The sequence below is a fragment of the Helicoverpa zea genome, chromosome 1 (assembly GCF_022581195.2).
Source record: "Helicoverpa zea isolate HzStark_Cry1AcR chromosome 1, ilHelZeax1.1, whole genome shotgun sequence".
Classification (NCBI taxonomy): domain Eukaryota; kingdom Metazoa; phylum Arthropoda; class Insecta; order Lepidoptera; family Noctuidae; genus Helicoverpa; species Helicoverpa zea.
Window position 1 is genome coordinate 10,649,900 of NC_061452.1, and position 23,316 is coordinate 10,673,215.

Sequence of the window (23,316 nt, forward strand, 5' to 3'; positions counted from 1 at the left end):
TTTATTCCTTTTATTTTTTATTATTAGATTTATCTCATTTTTGGCAAAGTATCACTTTGCGTAGCAAATTGGATTTGGGTGTATATCTGTATATATTCCAATGTTAAATGGCAATGGAATCTCGAAAACTAGTGTGTTTGCATTTTCACCTACGTCTAAAGAGAACTACTTTCCAAACCCGGATAAAAAGCCAAGCCCAAGTTACTTTTTGGTTACATCAGCCATCCGTTAGTGTTAGTCCCGTCAAAATCGCCAGCATCCATTTCAGAGGATAGTCACAACATGTAAATATTTTTTTTCAAAAAGTAATTTTGATATACGCACTGTCGGTTAGTCCCATGTCATTGTGGGTTATTAATTAACTTGTGTTATGGATGCTTACACAACTGACCTACATATTTATAAATACATACATACTATTGCACCCAGACCACAACCAGCAAGCATGCTCACCACACAAACGTCGACCTTAAACCGAACTCGGGACCTCAGGTTCGGCAGTCCGGCATGGTGACCATTTCGCTATTGGGATCGTCAAAATACGCACTTAATAAACAGTGGTCACTTAAGTAATTCAAATTATCACTAGATATAGTCTTCTATGATTCATTTACTGTATACCACGAGCAAGATATTACGAAAAAGTCATGTTATACTGAAGATCGTTTTTGAAGAAGGTTTTCACATCAGAATTTTAAGAGTACATACTGTAAGTACATAGTAAGTCATACAACAGACTAAACAGGCGCCGACTGTAGAGCGACGGTAAGAAATTTAAAGTCGTTAATTTAATTAAAAAATCGTTTTTTTTAATCTTAAGCAATGGATGTTTTTAGTCGGTCTGATGCCAACCAAATGCCTGATCGTTGCCATGTGCGTACTACCCATTCATATGAATATTGATTTATGAGCCGAAACTAACTATCGGCCGAAAATTCTGCAGTGTGCCTAGGGTACCTAGCGAGCAAGATATTGAAAAAAAAACATATTATGTTTCATGATGTTGATCTTCATGATTGTTTTTAAAGTAGGTTTTTATATCAGAACCTTTACATGTTAGGGTGAAATAAAAAGATGTTATATGTTGTTTAAAAGTATTTTATTTTCTCAATACAGTCGACATTAACTTTTGTGTTAACAAAAACATTTCTTGTCACATAATTAATTTAATTGAATTCACAATTTCTATGAGTTTAATTTGATTTTTTTTGTTTCTTAAAATTTTTATAACTTAGTTATAATGTACTTGTTTCTATAACAAACATGTCTTAATTTTCATAAGATCCTTGTTACGGGGACTTTTGTTCAAAAATATCAATATAAAATTCAAATACTCGTGTATAAATGCTACTTGATACTCATTAAAGAACACTGTCAAAAAATTATATTTTATCATTTGTTAATTTTTTAAAAATCCTACAAAAGTTAATAAACGCTTCCCTTTTAGTTACCACCTACAGTTTTTCGACAATATGTCAGTTAAAATTGTATAAAAATAAATGATACAAATGTAGCCAGCTGCCGCACGGGGGCGCTGCCTACGCACATAGTTAGCTACCACTACAGCTATATTTACACAATATCATTAAGTTATATAGGTACGTATAAATTAATATATGCTACTAAGTACTTTGCACAAAACGTTACAACATAACACGTAATAACGTGAGGTCAGTATTCCTGTCGGCGACGCAACCCTCGCCACGCATACACACAATACTGTGCTTTGATCTTTAAATGCAGTCTTCACAATTACTAAGTTTACCTAAAGATCACAACAATACAGTTAGGTATAAAACATAACTAAGTAATCTCATAAATAGCCGTCTAACCTACAGTTATAACTACCTACCTAAATAATTTGTACAATTAATCTGAGATTTCCACAGATTTTCCTGGTGACAGAATAATTATAGACATACAAATAAATAATATTATAAATTAATAATATTTGACCACAGTCTTTAGAAGTATAAATGTAACAAAGAGTTTGGAGACAAATGGAAATGTCTTTAAAATAGGAACACACAAACAAATGTATAGATATCGTCTACAAATGATATTTGGTTTATACAGTAAAGAATTCACTAGCTTTGACACTGGAACACATCTATACTGAACCGCGAGATAGAAGTGCCAACTAGTGCCCGCTATGGAATGATTTCAGTACCATCCTGTATGTACTAACAGTTATGTTCACGTTAGATACAAGCACTTCCATCATGCACCGAATTACAATATAGCCTCCACTACATCCATATGAAGAGTAAACTTAAAATTACTATTCTCATAATTACTGATTATAAGCGGCATTGCCAACCTTAACACATGTTTAACGAACGATTGCTCAGCTTATAAGACATAACTCCGTAACTTTAGGTAAAGATGTCAGATTCATTGATCAGATCATTACATATAGTATATTTAGTTGCATTCATGCAAGTATAACTAGTCGTCACAGCGTGTTGACACGGTGTGGATCGTTTATCAAGTGACACACAGTTTGTAACAGTCTCTGTGTCTTCAATGTCGGGAGGAGTCGCTTTCATGGCCGGAGTCTCGGCCGTTTTCTCTAGGTGAGGCGCGGTGGTCCCTTTCATCTCTAAACCGGTCTCTACGATCCCGTTCCCGGGACCTGTCCCTCTCTCTATCTCGATCCCGGTCTCGGTCCCTATGTCGGTCTCTGTCTCGTTCCCGATCTCTGTCTCGGTCCCGGTCTCTCTCCCTGTCGTCATCACGATCCCTACGCCGATCATAGTAATGGTAGGATCGCCTCGATTTCCTGTCGCTCGGTGTCACTACTTCAACTTTTATGTTGGCTGTGGCCGTTACCTGTAAAGAAATCATACGATTAGATATCAAATAATCCTGATAATAAAATATTGAAGCAATGTTGGATTCATATTTCATTTCGAAAACGACAGTAAGGAAAACAACACCAACCTTAGTAGTAATAGCGCCTGGATGAGGTGTCTTCGAAGTAGGGGTCGATCGTCCAGATGCGGAGTCGCTGCCGTTATAAGTAGTGGTCTCGACGACCACTTCAGGCTGAACAACAATGGACTGCATGGAAGACTGCACGGAGGGCGCGGACGAGTGCCAGCTAGGCGGTTCCTCCGTGATGGTCGTGAGTGAGGGGGCGGAGGGCCGCGGGGCTGACTTGCCCCCTCGACCGCCCTTGTCGCTCCCGCCTGAACTTGAGCTAGACTTCCGTGGATGTATCGGTGAACTCTTAGGTGATGGTGTTGACAGTCTTTCAGGATGCTCTAGTGGACGAACCTGGTTACAAAAATATCATTGGTCAGAATTGTCACGAATGCTTTAACACAAAGATTTTTAACGAATAAAAATATTTATCAAATAATTATCACTAAGACTGCTTTAAACACTAACCTCAGCATTCGGTCCCAGAATAGCGAGTACAATCGGGAAGAACAGCAGTCCATCCACTAATCCCAGTAAAACAAGAGCTAGCAGTAGCCTCAGGAACAGTCTGGCGACGAAGCCAAACTCGCTGGTAGCCAACATGGACGCAGCCAACGCGGCAGCCAACGCGCCGTGTACCACCGGAGCCAACACCGACTCCAGGGCCAGGCACGCTCGCCGACGCCTACATCCGATCGATGTTACGAAAGCCTGGATAAAACAAAACACGAATTAGTATAAAGTTGCTAGAAGCTTGCTAGAAGAAAACAAGTAACAGACGATAATGATGTAATAAAAATATGTAGGTATATTGTCAGTCAACTCACCAAACACAAATGCACAGTAAAGTGGACGCCCCGGCCAATGGCAAGGACTAGTAGAACCGCTGGCACAGCAGATAACTTGACTCCTAGCAGTGCCATAGTGCCCAATAACTGCAGCACTAATGTAGCCAACGCCAATGTTACCAGCACGGCTGCCCAGAAGTTCAGGAGCAATACCATTACAGCCTGCAAAAAGGATATCGGTTAGTCAACGGTATATGTGTTCAGGTTTTGGACATCCAGTATATTTTATGTAATTAAGGTCATTAAATAATTAGTATTGGTTAGAAAAACTTACCACAAAAACAGCAGCCAGAGCGCAGGCGAGGGCCAGGAGCAGCGATGTTCTCAAATACAAGTACTGCTCCCAAAATAAGAAAGGAATTCCAGATGGGAAATTAGACAATCCCTTTGCTTCGAATTTCAAACAAAGATCTCGTACAGACATTATCAGGGTCTTTATGTTTTCTGTATCACTTAAACCTGATAAGTAGAATGGCAATTGTGTATAGATCAGAGGGGAGGATTTCGGGATCTTCAACTCCACGTCTCCTGCAGAATGCGTCCATCTCTTTGGTTGGGGTTTCAAATTCCCTTGTGAAGCCCCATACGCCAGGGCATCGTTCGTAGCCCAAGCTGATAGATAATTATAGAACGCTTTCGGATTTATAATACCTTCCTTATCAACTAATCTGTGACCATTCTTGGTGTCGGTGGTAATTAGCGACTTGTCAATGGGATTGTCTACGTGTCCCGTCTGCACCATAAGTTTGTAAGCCAATATGCCCTCATCGCTTGCGTTCTTAAACCAGTACTCTTGCGTTATACATCCGTTCTCGACATCCTTATCGTAAGCTGCCTGCAAGTCTAGAAGCCAGTCTCGGAACAAACTTAACCAAAACTTTGTAAGTCCGCCATTATCGTTCTTGATGATGTTTGGTATCCTAACAAACTGATCGTGGTATTCGTAGAGTAACTTCTGATTGGTGGGATACTCGAAGTCTCCTTGAGTGACTGCGTACATGCTGTAGAAGCCGAAGTATTTCTCTTGTCGATATAGGAATTCGTGTTCATCCGTGTTCTCTGGCACAATGTCTGTTAGATCTAGACCGTCTTTGACTTTCGTAGCTCCCCAAACACTCGCCAGAATAACTGCGATCAACGCTAGCATTGATGTAACCTGGAAATAACACATTCATTAGAACGGTTGTTAGTGAAACATTGATTATGTACTACAAACAATATTTTCATGATATAAGGGGTAGGTTGTATACTATGAAAAACATACCTTAACGGAAGGTCGCATGATGAACGGCGCATAATAGTTCTTTGCCCACTTGGTGAGCGACAGACTTAGGCAGCACGTCACCTGCGACTGGTCTCCAGTATCTTCAGGATCTAATGGTTGTCTCGTCGTATCTTTCCAATTAGTCTGCAATTAAATAACATTTGTGAGTTCCAGAAATTATTATGAAGTTTCCAAAAGTTTCGCAATATTGATCAGAGTATAGAGGTAACATACCTTATCAGTCTTTCCACTCCTGCCGCGAGAACGGTCACCAATCTTCTTAGTTCTCTTAGGCATGGGGCTCTCTGGCGTCAAGCAACATAACAGGTCGGCTCTGGCTGCAGACCTCCGCCGAAGATCCAGAGAGATCATTGCGGGGAAGACCAGCAAGATCGAACCCAAGTTGAAGAGCAGGAGAATTGCCGCCTGGGAACAATGATACATTCATTTATAAATATGCTACATAATCGAAGACAAAACAACATATAACCTGCAGGCACTTACAAAAAGGTGAGGTCTTTAAATAACATGTGACAAGAATTGGATAAATAGAACATAAATGGAATCTTACCTGCAGGCAAAATACGCGCAGAGCAGGAATTGGCAGTAAAGCCGCTGCTAAGAAAGCGACGACATTGCACAGAGAAGCCAGCAGTACGCTGAGGCCGCTCTTCTTCAGCACCAGGCCTGTTCGCTCCTCGCGCGGCACATCTCCCGCTTGTTCCACGTACGTGTGAGTCAGAAGGAACATGTCCTGCACGCCAAGCCCGAGCGCAAGGAATGGGACTATCTGCGTGCTTGATGCGTTGAATGGTATACCTAGGGAATTAAATTTAATCGTAAGTTAAATATACTTTTAAATATCAGCTGTATATGTCAAAAAAAAATCAATAAAAAAATAAGAACAGAATTAAAGTGTTTGTCCTAAGATTGCGTGAATAAAAAAGTAAACCAAAATAAAATAAAAATAATCACCTAACAAAGCACAGAAGCCTAATCCAGCAGCTACACTGATGGAAAGTAGCAGAACTCCTGCTATACCCACGCCGGTTTGCGAGCGAACAGGATCGCGCCACTGAATTAGTGTCACGGCTACATATACTAACTGAAATAAACCAAATAAAAAACATAAAAATAACGCCAACAAAACAAAATAAATAAACAAGCCAGTGAAAAAAGATGAAAATTCTTACCATGAACATATATCCCAACAAGATGTTTTTTAACGACAGTTCAGAAAATTTGCCCAAAATGTCGTTAAGTGTTGACGTCGAGAATGGGTAGAAACTATATGACGGCGACACCGACTCGGATGTTGTCATTTTTCGCACCTCCTGGAAATCAATCCAAAATAAGTATAAGATTACTGAAGAAAATAATCTTTCGCATTTGCAACATCGGTGACATATAAGTAAAAAGCAAGTATTGTTTCAGATGTTGAAGTTACAATTACAGTTACAAGAGTAAAATTATGTTTTATACTCACAGAAGCAAACTTCCTTTGCCACGAATCTAAGACTGCAGCGGCTTTCTCTTGCGTCCATCCAACATGGTGCACTTTGTAGTGGTCTGCCCAGTACTCGTACATCTCGCGCTCGCCCATCAGTTGCACCACCGTCTGCAGCGCCTTCGCACTCCTCAGGGCTGACGTGGAGTTCCTCGTGGCGCCGCCTACTATCAGCTGTTCGGGCCACTGCATGTATGCTGCTGCGAAACCGTAGCACCCATGTGACAGCTCCGCAGCTACGTCTGGAACCTTCAAAACAAAAGACTGCTGTAGACATTTGTTTTTTTTTCTATCAACTTTGTAAGAATATGTTTACTCAGACCTAATATTTGTAAACAACAACATCTATTGTATACTACAGAATGATGTACAGTTAACAAATTAAACAAATTCCCGGAATGTCATTAACGTTGACAATGATAAAGAAACAAAGTAAACTTTAAAATTTATGAGTTTTCCGTGGAAGTGCTCGCCTCCATCGGATGGTGAGCATTATTGATATAATAGTGTCATTGTGACGGGCGATAGCTGCGGCAAACGAAGCCCATTGAAGCGTGTACAATGCGCCCGTATAATGCGGCGGTCCGGCTGCGCGGGCGCACCGAACAATGCGCGCCCGATCTGCGCCCGACCCTTCGCCGAACGTGGGTGGCGACAGACACTCAGCGAACGCACAAAAACCAAACCAATGCAATTGAGTACCACCACGAATGCACTATTTGTTAAAGAAAATGTGTTTACTTAAAAAACAATTGGACGAGCCGATTGATATGTTTCTTCTGATTCTCGTTTTTATTGAAACAGTGTAATTGATGAGCAGCAAGGGAAGGTTCGGTTGCGAAACATATATTTGGTGATGATGTTATCACGTAGTTGGAAACATAACTTTCTCGTAGGGTGGAGCTCGCCGGCAGGTAGTCGCACCATCTGCCCGGCGGCGACCGCTTTCATCCTGCCTTATTACCGTTTCCAAAAATATTTTATTATTATGGAAAGTATTTAAAGTTTATGCGTTCGTCTCGATAAAGATATTTTATTTGTCGTGATCCTACACGCTTTATTTATGTGCCAGTAAAACTGTCGTAAATTGAAGTCTTCATAAAAGGACCGGGAGTTGTCGTAATGGTCCCTAATGTGTCTCTCACGTATCCGTAACAAATGACGCATACACAACAACTATACAAAGGAGATTAAACTGCCAGAAGTTTTGGGAACTATAAAGTATGAGGATTAGCGAAACTTACATTGCCTGTTTTCTTGTTGGGGGCTGTGTCTGGACAGTGGGCATCGGTGGGGTCGAGACACGGCTTCTTCATGTAGGCGGAGGTGATGCCGGCTCTCTTCATGTACGCCTCCATCGTGCTGAATGGAAACTGAAACCTCAGCTTCCGCACTTCTTCTAACACCTCTTGGGGGTGTAATTGAGTCCATACTAATTTATGTTGAAGACCTCTGTGAAAGACAGTTAACAATCATTTTCATGTTCAAAGATATCATAAGTAAACAGTTATTATTTTTAAAAGTAGGGGTACTTACGGGACGTAAATGGGGTAATCAGGTCCTAATAACTTGGATCCTTCCCAGAAGCAATCGAGGGGCGTAATGATCGCGCATGGAATGATGTTGTCGATGATCTTCTCGATGTGGTAAGCTTCGAAGTCGGGTATGCTGGGGCTGTAGCACAAGTCTTTTAACCTCCACTCTATGTCGTACATATGAACTGTGACTCGGGTTGCTGCGTGGACCACCTACAATAAAATTTGTTTATAGAACTGATATATTAAGGGTATCTTTAAGTTTCCGATAATTCGAATCATAGATCTACTCAGGACTGGATCAGATAGTGTATATAATTTTTTTGGAGTAGAAGTTTACCTTTAGGTGTTCGAGCAGCGCTCCTGCGTGTAACAGTGACACGTCAGGATCCTTCGCAGTCTGTATGATGAGCTGATGCGTCGAGGAGTCAGCTTCTCCCAATGCTTTCGCTGTGTACTTTAGCTCAGCTTCTAATCTACCGCCCTCTGTTAACAAAGAAGTTACCTACATGTTACAAAATGTGTAAAGAATCGCGGCCTTATTATAACTATAACATGTCAACATTTGATCCGCTCTGGTAGACGACAGAGTATTAACATCAACATCAAATTAGCGCGCAATTTGCGAGTCCAGCAAAAACTCTTATTATGTATATATGATGGAAAGGCAATTAACTTGCATTGAAGTATATTTTTCTTTATCGCATGCTGGCCTCATATGTTCATTAAAATAAATCTTATGTTTAAAGCGACACTCGTTACGAGCGGAGACCTCTTAATTTACGTATTCATATCCCTGTTGGTAACCTGTAGCGATAATTTTCTACAAGGTCATTTATATACATTCCTGCTGAGTATTTTGTTGTGAATAACAAATATTGTTGTCATTTATTTTTAGTTCATTTGCGATAAAACTGTTTTTATCTTACTTCAGTGTCAGACTAAATAAAAGTAAAAAACTAAACATGATAACGTATAAGGAATAACCGAGTTATAGCAACTTCAGATGACTTTTTATTATAAACAATAGTGGTAGTTTTTCTCACTAGGATAGTTAAAGCTAATGTGTGAAACATCCAAATATAGCCGGCACCCCTCTTGTACGCAGGTTAGCATTGTGGAGACGCCACATTAGTGCCGAGGGTCGAGGCAGGCGGCGCGACAACGCGATACTTAACACACACGACCAGTGATTTACTGCGCTCCTACCCGACGCCACTGTGCTCCAACTGTCACCAGTGAGCATCGTCGCCTGACACCCCTTAATTAGAAATAGTCAAAATTTATTTTAATTAAAACAGATGTTGAATCTTTTGACGACTATTTATTACATTCTTGACGTGATGTGATCTTATTTTTGGGAGCAACATAAACCAAGTTAATTAATAAATCATGTTGAGTTTATAAGCGAAGACTCAATAATTTCTAAATTGAAATAGGTTCGTGATTGTCCTATGTAAAGCCGAAGTCATTTTGCATGTTGTCAGCGTATCGGCGAGAGAATTCGTTCCAATTAACACCCGTCCCGCTGATTTATAAGCCGGTTTGTAACATTTTTTGTGCCGAATTAGGTGCACGACGTGTTAGAATAAAAAAAGGTTTGACAGCTTCGCTTAACCTTAAATTATCTTTCGAAGACACACTATATTATGTGGGTACTGTGTATAAAAAGTGTATTTAGGTACTACAGAGTATATGTTTAGAATTCATCTGAGAATAATAATGAAAACAGCAGGATACTAATGAATGTTTGTGCACGCACTTTGTGTCCGCGTTCAGGAATTACACAACTTGGCGCGGAACATTGTTATTAAAGCCAAAAATATAAGTGGTGCAGTGTCTTTGAACGATCAAAAACGTAAAAAACTTTCAGTTGCAATATAACTTCGAACAAAAAAGTTCAAAAGTTCGATAAAAGTTGTAACACGTCCACGGCAACTTCTATTCGAGAGTAGTTGGTAAGCGAGGGGCACTTGAAACAATCCCGTCGATCCCACATTGGGAACTATTTCTCACATGTGTTCCGTGGAACACTGAAACAGTGGCAGTTAACGCCCTCGCTCCTCGCTCGGAATGCTATTTTATTTTTGTAGCTAATTTATAGCGTGACCGGTGAATGTAGTGCATAGAAAGCGTTCACAGCACAATGACTTAGCAATACGCAAATGAATAACGAAGCTATTTGCATTACCCCAACTCCTCAAGCGCAATGATTTATTCCTAGCGGCTAATAGTAGGGTCAGTGTAACAATTTCACGCCTGTTACCTTTAATATGCACTGAGCTATTAACACCTATACACCTACTTTCATAAGTGCCATAATTGTGAGTTAGTGTGGACATAACAAGAGTAAATTAAGTTTAAACAAAGATAATTTGGTCTAATAATCAACAAGTTTTTGAAAAACCTTACTTTCAGTTTTATTACGTGCCCTATAGCTGTAAATATGTATACAGCCATTTAGTGGCAGTACACTACACTAAGCGAGGCTAGGAATAGTGCCGTGGTTACGCGGCTAGTGTCGCAATGGCAGTAATGTTAATGTTGGACCACCTGACAGTCGCCAGTCATTTGTTCACAGCTACAGATATTCTACTAACGCTAATGTCATCAGCATTTCGCAGAACACTTTGTATGCAAATGAGCTTAATAAGCATAAAATTACAAAATGAATATGAACAAAAAATCTTATAAAAACAAAGTCGTGCTGTGTTACCTGTATTTATGAGGTTGTACTAGTTAGCATAAGTACGTTCAGATCAATAAGAATTCTGCGAGTATTTTATAATATCGGTAATATGTACGATTTCTGTGCTACCAAATGATAAGTTTATGAAATGCTTCACGTAAGAACCACTCATATGTACGATCGTAAAGATACAGATTCGAGGGACTTTGATGATATTTACCATAAGCTGATGTTACAAAGAAACTTAAACTACTATTCTACTAATAAATAAGATCCCTTTTGGCTTTCAAGAGGAACGGACAGTAAAGAATAAACTTTTTCTGTTCAAAAATAAACTGCGTGAAGTGATGTCTTCTCCAGAGTTCAGGTAGAGGAATTTCGAAAATGTTTTATGTTCGTGACACAACGCTAATGGTTGCGTGTTTATGTGTACAATTGGTGAAGCTTAAAGTTTAATATTCTTATTTATATTAAACCGAAGTATTCATTGAATGTATACAATGTTTAACATGAAGATTTCAATTCAACTTCAATACAAACATTTTCGCCGTTGAATTTCTGGCATTCTGGACAGTGCAAAACAGGCTCTAAATCAAGTTGGTTCAAAATAAAAACAACAACTATTACTCATGCTAGGAATATTCTGAAACATTCCAGCCTTCCTCGCTCATAAGCTCATGTAAGTTTAACTTAGCCAACAAACCCACATAAAATGTAAGTGTCAGTTAAAACTATCGGCGTAGAAAAATCAACATTGGAAGTGTCGTTCCAAGTGAAGGGCGCGGGCGTTAGTTTCGTAATCATTCAGGCTAAACATAGCACTCGTGCCGGATATTAGGGATTATCATAAAGCAAGTGGAATGGAATCGAGCGTGGTGGCGAGATGGCGTGGTGGGCCGGTGGACCGGTGGGCCGCTGGGCCGCACAGGGCGCCTCTATTTTAACACCTACCGGGCCGTGGGCGCGATTTACGACTCCGCATGCCACGCTTATGTTGGATCGCGTCAGCCTGGATTAAGTATCAGTATCGATGTTCATAGCCAAGTGCTCACATTGTAGCAAAACTATGCCGAAGATCGAACGACTGTGGAAACTACCGAGCCGCTTTGTATGGTTCTATCGTAACGACTTCAAACCTCTGACTTCTGATTCCTCAGAATTTAAATCCAGTCCTCATTCAGGACACAATTTAAAATATTCGAAGAAAGAAGATTTCTGATACAAATATAATAACGCCATAGGGCGGGCAGTGAGCACGGAAACATCGCAAGGTCACGCAGGGTTATCGCGTCTGTCTGCCAGAGTACAGCTTTCACACTCACCGCGGCGTATCGCGCGTTATCGGCCGAGCAGCAGCGGGGGCGGTGTCTTTATACAGTTTAGCTACACTTGCGCTTATCGCACAGCGTACATACTTATTGCATAAGTCAACATAACAATCAGCTCATCTGACAACACAATGCGTAATGACCGCTTGAATGGTAACTAAATCTGTCAATGTACGCTGACAATAATCAATGCGAATCTCAAACCTTTTATTGCATTCTGGATGCGTGTGCGTCGATAATCACAACATTTCTACTCGATGTGGTAGCGGACGAGCACCGCGGACAATTGCAATGAATGACGTCGCGGACGATCCGAGGACGAGGGGAGTGCGGCGGTACGTGCGCTCGCGCATGTGGTTGTGGCCACCCGCGCGCCGCCGTGCCGAGCCCGTGTGGTCCGGCCCCCGCCCCGCGCGCCCCCGCTGGTCCTCTATGCAAATTAGCCAGAGCGTAGACAACAGATGGATGGCGGAATAAACAAACCGCGTCCTTTGCGGCCGGCGTGAGCGGTCGCACAGCCATGACGCGACTTTGTTAGCGCACGCTCTCCGAACCTTTAATTGACACATCAAGTGCGACACACAAGTATTTCCATACTGAAGAACTGGTTCCAAAGCTTTCTACCCGTACGAATGTAGATGTCTAGTGACTTCTATGTTACATCAAACGAAAGATTTGTACAAGAGAAATCTGTAACATTTCGGTCATGGTCGCTAAATCGATCGAGCTTGAGGCCGGTTTTTGGACAAAAACTAGTCGTATTTAGAAGTTCCATAGCGAGTAAGAGCGAGGGTCGAGCGAGTGCGGTGCGGTGCGGTGGCGTGGTCGCGCGTGTAATCAACCGACAGATTATACCACGCTGTATTATGTATCAGTTACAAATAACACGTGTGCCACATCTCATTTGACATTCGAACCACACTGACTTAACTACGTAACTGCATCTACGAGGCCCCTCGAACATTTACAGCCTACTTTAGCCGGCTATACATGAATATAGCCTTATACCACTATCTCTGTTTATTGGCATGGCATGCACTTGAGTGTTTACTTAAGCTTAGTAGGTCGAGTGTGGTTTACCATATGTTACAATACGTCGTGGCATATTGTAACTTAGCAATAAAAATCTTTTCATACTCATACTCACTTTTGTAAAGTCATTTATTTGTAAATTATAATGTCTAGTCTAGAAATTTTCATAGAACAGAGCTAAGACAATACCTACTTTCTTGCAGTTCACAATTTAATTACCGAGCATGTAAACTGTTTTTCAATTGTCTAGCAGGCAGAATAGGTACCGTAAGTCCTTTCAAGTTCCGCAAATAATAGGTAGTATAATGATTCTCTACGCTGCACAAGTAAACACCAGTTTACATAGAACTCGACCACATCCCATGGTCAATAGAACAGAGGGAAGAGCTCAGGTTAGTAGGGGCCGGCGTACAATGGGCGAGCGTGGCGCGCAGCGAGGCGTCTTCACACAAAAGCGGCCGGACAATCAGATCCCTCGTTTTTTGTGAGTCAATAGAAATGTTATACATTTTTTTAGTTTTATTGGTCGTAATTTTACGTAGGGATATTTACGGGCGGCCGCGGGCCACCTAATTAAGTTGTTAGGCGACTCGGGACCTTCGGCATTGTTTAACTGTGCCGGCTTTGTTCCGCGATAACGTCTGGGAGGCAGTTACCTTTCGATGTGTTTGTATTGTTTGGACAGTAGCCGACGACTTAATATAAATTGACATTTCAATCGCATTATTCAGAGAAAAGGCTTAAGATTTATAAACTCGATAAAATTCATCGTGACGTGGTTACAAGGCTTTAAATCTTTGGGAACATCGCGAATAAAGTTTCGTTATCTGTGTGGTGGTGTTGTGCCGGGGTGTCGAAGCAGGTGCTTCAATAAAATCGTTCGCTTCCTTTTTGTTACGTCCGCCCTTTTGCGCGTTTTTTTAAATACCTTTCCTGTTGATTTTTGTGCGAGGACGCAAAGCTTTTAGAACTTTATCATTCGGGAAAAAAATTGTGGAAAGTCCATAAACAATTTATAAAAATTAATAACCAAAATAAACACTGATTTTATTCAACTGATATTGTACGTAATCACTAGAATGGCCAAAGCCTGGGAACTTTATCTAATAGAAATATGATATAAGTACTTGATACAACTTTATCTCCGTGATCAAGTACACCTTCCACGGGATGTTGCAATCACGGAAGTTGCACTCGCGCCTCTTCCTTCCAACCTATTTCGTGACGTCACACACCATTTAAAAAATACTCTTCGAAAAATAAACTAGTCGATTAATGTGTACCATTTCTTACATTCATAAACCTGAGACCACCCAACGTTGTAAAGGGTCGAAATGAAGAAAAAAAAGTTCAGTTATTTACAGCTATGCATCCTTTTCGGATTTGAAGGAGGCTTCCAAGAGTTTTAATTGTTTTAAAAAGCGCTCTTATCCCAAAGTTTTCACAATGCAGTATTGTTATATCGCTGTTACAGTTTCGTGTAGCATCAATACGGTTGTTACGCCCATTCGCAATCGTAAACGTCAGCTGTTTATACTCCTTACTAAAGACGGAACATTTTACGACTGTTATCTTAATTTCTTATTTTATTCGCGTTGTATTAATAACATTTTTCCTCGTGTCAATAAAATCGTCTCTGATTTAACCACTTCCAGATATCATGATTCAAGTACCACTTATGTACCGTCGTTTCTTTCATCGGAATTAATTGTTTGAGCTGAGTAAATAATTCGCATTGCTGAGTTATTATAAGGGGACTTTATAATAACATCCTGGTGACAGCGCAGGACGCTGTACGTGCCATATCAATTAAATGGATTAACGAGCTTTACATCAAAGAAGTTGAAAGCAAACGCTGGTAGATAATAAATAGTAAAGTTTAATGGTGGAATGTGTCCATGAGAGATACTTGGTGTTCGAGCGCGCATGCGCGGAGCTCACGTCTTGTCGCTGTTCCGGGATCATAATAAACGTATGCATCTTAAAACATAAATTTTAAACCTTTGAGGATTTAAAATCTTGCACATGAAGTTTAAAACATTGGCTATTCTTCTTTACTTTCTATTCTTTGAAAGCAAGTAACAACTTAAGGTAAGTAACTTTGTAAGGAACTTTGGAATAAAACTTAATGTATTTCCTTCATTCAAGTTTATACGGTGAAAGTCGTATAATATAACGAACCATGAAGGCTTGCAATAAAACAGAAATACAAACATTACTAAAAGATTAACAATTTAATAGCATGGAGACATCAGAACTGACAAATAAAAGTAAATAAAAACAAGTTGAAGTGCGACGCGATATTTTACAGCAATGCGATAAAACCATAAAACGACCAATTAATTGCTATTGAACGACTATATGACTTAATTCTGTTTAGTTTATTGTTTCATTTAATTGAACGCTTTTGAAAACTTTTATACAAGTCATAAGGGACGATATTTCTCACGAAGAAACTTTAGAACCGACTTCAAAATACCACAAGCTTATTTCTTAATTAAACCGTAAGTTGAAGGCAGCTATTTTTTTCAAAGAAGTGGCTAGGATTTTCTTCGAAATATTTACTATCATAATAAGAAGTTATCCAACCCGGAAAGTGAATAAACAACGCGCCTGTCCCCACATCAATAAAAGATTGTTAGGTAAATTAATAATTCACGGCAATGAATATAAATCAAGCAAGTACGTGCAACGATCGTACGTGGACAGAGTGCGAAATGTTACCGGTGGATGCCGACAATGTTTATTATCCATTTCTTTCTTTTTCGGACATTTTATTGTCCAGTTGATTGATTAAATAACTGAAGAAACGAATGTTCTATATTACTTAGAAATGACTACGCCGCTACGCTGAGTTACTACGTAGATAAGTTAATGTTAATATTTAATCAATCGCGCAAACATCATGCATTCTTTAAGACAGTATGAAAAGAGTATTGCACAGTAGATGACAGGATAAAATCACTGGCTGATAAGAAAGAGAAAATCACAAATTGGTAATTTACTGTTAAGTGGGGCGACACTACACTTGTTGGCTACGAGATTTGCTACGAATAAATCTGATTGTTCGTAGTCATAAAAGGTTTTGTTAATTTTTAGATTGTTTTTTGAGAGTTTATTGATAAAAACATAGTGTGCGTCGGGATATAAACTTAAAACATTAAATACAATGTCGTCTGAGGCAAAGGCATATGGCACCTTACAGCTATGATATAGGTAGTGATGCCAATTTTCTGAAAAAGTTTGAATTGTTATTTATTGGTTTCCTATATCTTTTCCTGTTTCGAATGAACATGCCTACTTACCTACTTTGCAACAATTAAGGCAATATTTACATTTCAAAATCACAATCGTCTATTTGCTACGCCGTAGCAGAATGTTAAACAATAAAGTAATATTGAATTATGAATATTTGACCGCACACTACTACTTATTGTATATATGAATAAGAGTTATTGAGGCAAAGCCAATTGAACAATACAACATTCTAATGAGTTTATTGGAAACGTTTACCATTCAAAAATATATGTAAATAATATTACATCTAAAACACAATGCGAAGACATTGAAATACAATTAGACTAAATCGAGTGGCGTACCGGACGCAAATGCCCATTCAGATTGTTGATTGACGAATTTAAATTCAAGTTTAGAGCGCGTATAAGGGCGCTTACAGACCGCGGCGCGCTGTGTAGTGGCGGCGAGCATGCCGCGCACGTCCGCGCAGACGGAAGCGGCAACACAGACGCGCCTGTCACCTGCATTGGTATTCCACAAGATGCACAATGTGCCACTATATCTCTATCGTGATGTGCCTCACCCCTACAACGTACTCGGCCAATAAAGATCAGAGATACACTGTAAAGCACAATTTAACGTACCTTGAACCCAGAGTTGGTCGACCCTTGAGTGTATCTGCGCGGATTTCAAGCCGACACAGAATGTAGACAGCACGAGTATAGCCACGAAAAGGACTTTTCCCGCGTCGCCTTGTAGGAAGCAGCCGAGGATGAACAACTGTTCCTGAAGCCACGCGCGGATCCACAGCGACGTGCGCCCGCCCTCGATGTTGCCCTGCAGAATAACAAACAAATGTCAATACACCATTCTGATCCAATATTAATCATCAGTGTTTTTTTGTTAAATAAGAATCAGTGGCAGTAGTCTGGATCGACAAAACAGTAGCAGCCATAAATGCTGTGTCACCGGCCAAACATGTCGGTTTATGAATGTTCCGATGTTATATCAATAAGCACACAGATTATGAGATCGCTTTGGCGGTAGATATAATAACATTGAACTCTTTAAACGTCGAAATAATTTCTGAGTTGATTGTGATTAATGAGAGTGGGCTGGGCGGCAGTCGGGCGGCAGTGGCGCCGCTCGCCCGCACCACATCGTCCGACACACTCCGAATCTCGTGAAGCGCTTACTAATTGCATAATAATAACTCAATCGACGTCTCGTGTTGAACGCAGCGATTAAGCGATCAAGGGTACGTTTGCCCTTTAGTAATGGCCATTTCGATAAGACGTCGAACGGTAATGTAGAAATAATTAGCAGTTTCATATTTAATTTACCTACTTTCTTAATATGATATTAATTTCCTCTGTCTCGACAAAGGGTAAGGTTATTAACAAAAACAATCATTTAACACACAGGCCAGTATAGGGCATAAACCCATATAAAGACTATGAAAAATTAAAAAATCTTCATTGTATTAGGTACCTAAACACACTACAAATCGTATAAGTAGACTCCGAACCGTAACATCATTAAATATTGCAGCAATCAAAACATCATTAGTGATTTCAGCAAGTTGCAGGCGCTTAATGCTCAATCATCCTGATTTACTGCAGTTGGTGAGTTCGCTGAACTCCCCGATATTTCCCACCGAATCGTGTTGTTTAGCTTCCGAGCGTAAATAAATAAATCGTAGCAGCAATAATGGCAGATACAGTGGAGAGTCGTAGAACGGTCCGGGTACGGTGCGGGCGAACGGGCGCGGCGAGGTGAATGTCGGGCGCGCTGGGTGGGCGTGACGTCACGGCCGGAATGCGCCCGCGCCGCCCGCGCCCCGCGCCCCGCCGTCCGCGACCCACGTGGAGCGTACGCAACACGCTACCACGCCGCAACACCACCACCACCCAGCACTGCTTCATTCATGCACCAAATTTGGTACACATATGCATAACATGCACCGAGGCAACAGCTCCGAGTGCAATTGTACCTGTCTCATTCAAACAGCAACGAGAAACCATGCAATGGTCGCACACGTAAACTGCTGACGCAAGTACTACGGGATTATTTACAATGTGTAATCCGCGATGCGCCGGCGCCGGCGACCGCGCTTCCTGCAGATAAGAGTTTGGCCCACTACGAGCACGTTCTCACGATCTCGGCTCCCAGCGAGCATCAAATCAGATCGCTGTGAAGGCTACACTATACGACGCTTTGTCACTACTTGATACGGCTACCCAACAATTTCTGTACGATTTGCTATTTATTAATAAACTATTACATAAACAACTCTTTATCATGTTACAGGAAACAGTTCTGAGATAATTTTAGTGATGAATACCGAGCGATAGGCCGTACGATAATATGCAAGTACTCGCCGGCTGACTTTGTTTCTTATCTGAGGTCAAACGCGGTGTAATAATTGTCTCAATTTAATTACTCCATAAAGTGTCTCAAAATAGTGATATTCAGTTATTGTCAAATTTATCTGATGGCCCACACACGAGTAGGTTTTCGTTGTGGTAATTAAAAGTTCAAACTACTACGAAATATTCATATTACTCTGGAATTACGCAATAAACTATTGTCTTAAGTCCTAAATATAAATCAAAGTTAATCTCTCAAATAAAACTTGAGGAGCAGCTTTGTTTCTTAGATGCTTGAGGAATATTGTTCATATTGTTATGGATGAAATTGCATCTAAAAACACGTGAGGAATGTGCGCCATATCCCAGCGAGTGCGGGCGATGCATCATTCAAATCTGTCATGTCGGAGTTATCAATCGAGCGAGCTGAGAGTGAACACGAGCAGAGTGAGTGCTGTGATTGGCGGGATCCCGACATCCTGTGCGGCATCGACGTGCACCCATCACGCGGCTCCCTACATCTGCATATAATGGCCCGTGGGTGTCGCCCATCATCCCATTACAATACACGAGCCTGTGTTTCAAACTTTCCATCAACAATAAACGCCTTTTTAGATTTCACAATAATAAACCTACGCGATGTAAAACAAAAGGTTAAGAACAGTACTTAAACTTTTCTCTAGAAAGTTCGCTCATTCCTTTTAAGAGATTCTGATAGACTCGAAGTTACTTAACGTTGTCTAAAACAGTTCTTTAATGAGTTAAGCAATCCAGTGTCTAACTGTAAGTCGTGCTAAAATATTGCCCATAATAGGAAACCTTAATTAACATAATAATGACTGCTTCTATCATTAATGTGTTTTGCGCTTTCGTACTCACGGAAATCATATGATTCGTGTGTGTGAATAAAAGAGGCGAGAGAAAAACAAAGCCATTTGTAAGATAAAAAGAAATTTTATGACATGTTTTATCGCTTCCAGGCTACATTGTATAGTGTGCATGTATGATTAAAGATTCGAATGGCCCTCGTCAAGGACATCACGTTTGGCCAATTGTCCAGCCGGCCACCGGCGGCGCGCACTTGCCAATGCCACTGAATGTCAATGACATTCTTAAATTCTTTACGTAATTCTACGCACATATCTGACTAGGAGACATCAAAGAGCCTCATTCTTTAATACTAGGAAAACTGTTTTTGTGTTATCGTCCACATAGCACGTAGTAGCTAAATATTCATAATGAATTAGAATTTTATGAAAGATCGAAACAAACAAGAATGGTTTGAGATTTTGAGACAGCTTTTTATTACATAGTTCCACCTAATTGTGATTGGACCTAAAAACATTTGAAAGTCAAATCAATAATAGTAACTCGTGATATCAACTGCTAGTTAAAATCACATAATAAGTTACTGTACTTAATAGAATTTTCTCTCAAACATACAATTCATAAAATAAATCAGAGCACCAGCTGTGAATTCCGTAATTCTTCTGAGACAATGTCTCCTATTTCCTGTACTACGATCATCTTCATATTGAAGCTTCGGGTAAACTGTTCAAGTTACTGGTCCATAATCCACAATATTTTAGATTCTTTAATTTTCCATAACGTTTAAGTTATATTAGAAAGACGTTTTGAAATCGAATCAAAGTTGTATCGCAATATAAGTTGTCCGCGATTGAGAAACATGGACCAACCTATCGCTTGACAAGTTACTATAACCATGTAAGTAAGTATTTGCAAATCAATAGTGGAGAGATTTGTTCAATGTCAATCCTGAGCGGAAAGCATTCAATAACATCGAGAAAGTTGCCAAGTTAGGTGGACCACGTAACCGGTTCCAGCGGCCATGTGATAGCGATAACATCGGTAAAGCACTAGGTTAATAGTTAAGATCGGGAGATAGAAAATATCTGGACGCATCTGTCAGAATTCTGGAGTCATTCCAGATATGCGGTATTAATCAAATTCGTTAATCGAAGAAGTTTGTAAGATTCTTTTGATGATCCGCTTGTCGATTGGGAAGAACTTCCAAATTCTTTTGGGGACAGGGAATCAACGCATTCCATAGTATGGAAGATATAAGTTTTTGCGAGCCATATGCAGAAATCTTCAGGAATAAGTGTACTGATTTTCAAATCTAGTCATAAAATACTTTCCCTACATATCACGTCGATGCGGAACCAGAAAGTTCCATTTACACTTGACTGGCTGCTAAAACAAGGGGAAAAACACCTGGTGTTGTAAAGCTACTGAGACGGAGGCGACGGTCAGTGATGGGGAAAATTGCAGAGTGCAATGATGTGTGTAAGCCACGTGTTGTGGCGCCCCGCATAATGCATACCGTAATCTGATATCAAGATTGTTGCCACCACATGCATTTCATAGTCTAGCAAACAATTCTTCTCATCCACTCGAAAATGGACATCCTTATAAGGTTCCACCAAATCGTCTGCACAAAAAGCTACATTGGCAAGATTTAAGACTACCTTAAAAACCATGTTTGGACCAATACATAATGAGCAGGTCGTCCCGAAAGACGCACCTTTAAAAATTGTGGATGTACAATCATTTATAGGTCTCCAACGCAGCTGCCGACCGCCTGTGAACGCAATGTTTGGACGAAGACAGACGATATATGGGAAAAACTAGTGGAAAAGAGATGGAATGTAAACCTTAAAGAAAGGGAAAGAAACTGCCTCTTTGCTACGAAGGAAAGAGATATAAGATCGGAAACCACAAGATGTCTCAATTCCACGAGGCGAGCTCTGTGCGGTCTTGTCAGACATAAAACTTCGTAGAATAGCATTCTTTTATTTTTATATTGAGGAAGCAGTTATGTAATTTAAATGTTTGTTCATAACTTGAGAGGGGTTTTTAATATCTATTTAGATCTAAATATTGGAAATTAATTTAGGTTTATGATAGTCTAATCACAATTGTGTAAATGTTACGATTGATTAAGGACTTAAAGACTTCATATCAATAATGATGAAAATTAAACTTAATTAATTACTTCATGCAATTTCAGTTATTCGTTTGACCGAACGTTTGACTAATCCATTCCAAAACAAACATGGTATAGAAAAATAATAAGGCTGTATATGTAAGGTTAGTGTGCGCGGGTGCGGGCCGCGTTGATGTCTCTATCGGCGCCGATGCTCTGCGCGTGCGCAGCCCCCCGCGCGCCTTGCTCCCACTGCGCCTTAATTGCTTCATCTTGCATACGACCGACCAAGTTCCTACATTATAAGTAACTACATACCCACTAAAGGTACGATACATTAACCTTACCACAGTATACAGCTGTTTTATGTTTTCTTTAAATGTTTACTATGGATGTATTGTATGTAGCTACGAAAATTTACTTTTGGTAATGACTTTAGGAAACATTTTTAACATTTTGAAGCGTATTTATGAAGTCAAAAGGGCCCTGAAAATTGTTTCATTGAAGGAAAAATAAATAAAATCTGCAGATACTTGAGCTAAGAGGGGCTGTATGGTTCTATGTTCTGTCTGTGGATATTCTCTAGAGACATTTCAGAGTGGAAGTTTCGCGAATGTCGCTGGTAGGGGTGCGGACCACCGCGGGGCGTGCGTGCGGCCTTCTAGGAAAGCGCTACCTTCCCCGAACCCGTCTGCCACTGTGGTATGTTACACGACGTGCCTACTCACCTCCACAATTGCAAGGATTTCTATAAAAACTTTAAGTCTTTAATTCTATTTGTTTAGAGCTTAGAGGATCGCAGGAGGCGTATAATATACCATACCATACCATACCATATATGTGTTATGCTATTTTTTTTCATGGAACATTACTGTCTACTGATCATAATTTTGCCTTTTTATTCTAAATGTCAGTTCCTCGAGAGGAGAAAAAGCCGAATTGGGACAACCACTTGTTGTTATTATTGTTGTTACTTTGCTCAGCACTTGAGTTATTATTTATTAAACATAATGATAAATGCCACACTACAAGCTTGATAATGTCGTCTTCTTAATAAGTAGGTAGCCTAGATGTTTTCATTACAAAATACGCGCGGCCTTGATAGTACGCACAGTTACCGCTAGTCGGCGCCACCGCTTTGCGCTGCCGCGTTCCTTAACGCGATTGGCATTCGCAGAAAAACAATCACACGTGCAATATGACAATTGAAACTCAACACTGAACTGTTGTGTATGTAGTGAACACTGCACCTTTTCAAGTTCGGAGAGCGCTAAGGCAGCGTCCACCCAGCTGGTACGGATGTACAGGTCGGCGCTGTGGCGCGCCTCGGCGGCGGAGGGGCTCTCGTGCGCGGCGGCCGCTATCCGAGGATTCGCAGGAGCCTCGGAATCGGGAGCCACCATGATCTCGGGGCCAGGCTTGTCACCAGTATCCTCATGAAGACGGCCGGGGTCCGTCTGGCGGCGCACGCTGTCATATCACTCGCCGCCACATAACCACACACTTGTACACCAGAATTCGTCACTTCTATCTATCACTTTACCGTACGAAACACGGAACGATACCGAGTTTCATAACAAAAATGACGTCGCGTTCGCGTGTTGACAGCGGCACGGCTCGGGCAATACTGATTCG

General features: G+C 40.6%; 1 protein-coding gene across 2 annotated transcripts; it reads right to left on the reverse strand.

Moving 5' to 3' along the window:
• Nucleotides 1-1,082: 1,082 nt before the first annotated feature.
• On the reverse strand, nt 1,083-23,316 carry LOC124645803 (protein patched). 2 transcript variants are annotated; one of them, XM_047185748.1, is made up of 16 exons: nt 22,932-23,316; nt 17,010-17,202; nt 8,420-8,565; nt 8,081-8,292; nt 7,789-7,996; nt 6,524-6,793; nt 6,231-6,371; nt 6,013-6,142; nt 5,609-5,856; nt 5,272-5,463; nt 5,038-5,181; nt 4,048-4,929; nt 3,753-3,935; nt 3,394-3,636; nt 2,944-3,279; nt 1,083-2,832 (listed from the first exon to the last, which is right to left on the reverse strand). In XM_047185748.1, exons 1-16 carry the CDS (start codon nt 23,082-23,084, stop codon nt 2,524-2,526), a joined length of 3,990 nt encoding a protein of 1,329 aa, XP_047041704.1. In that variant the 5' UTR covers nt 23,085-23,316; the 3' UTR covers nt 1,083-2,523. The 2 variants fall into 2 exon arrangements, with proteins under 2 accessions (XP_047041704.1, XP_047041789.1); XM_047185833.1 differs by lacking the exons at nt 17,010-17,202; nt 22,932-23,316 and adding an exon at nt 12,301-12,408.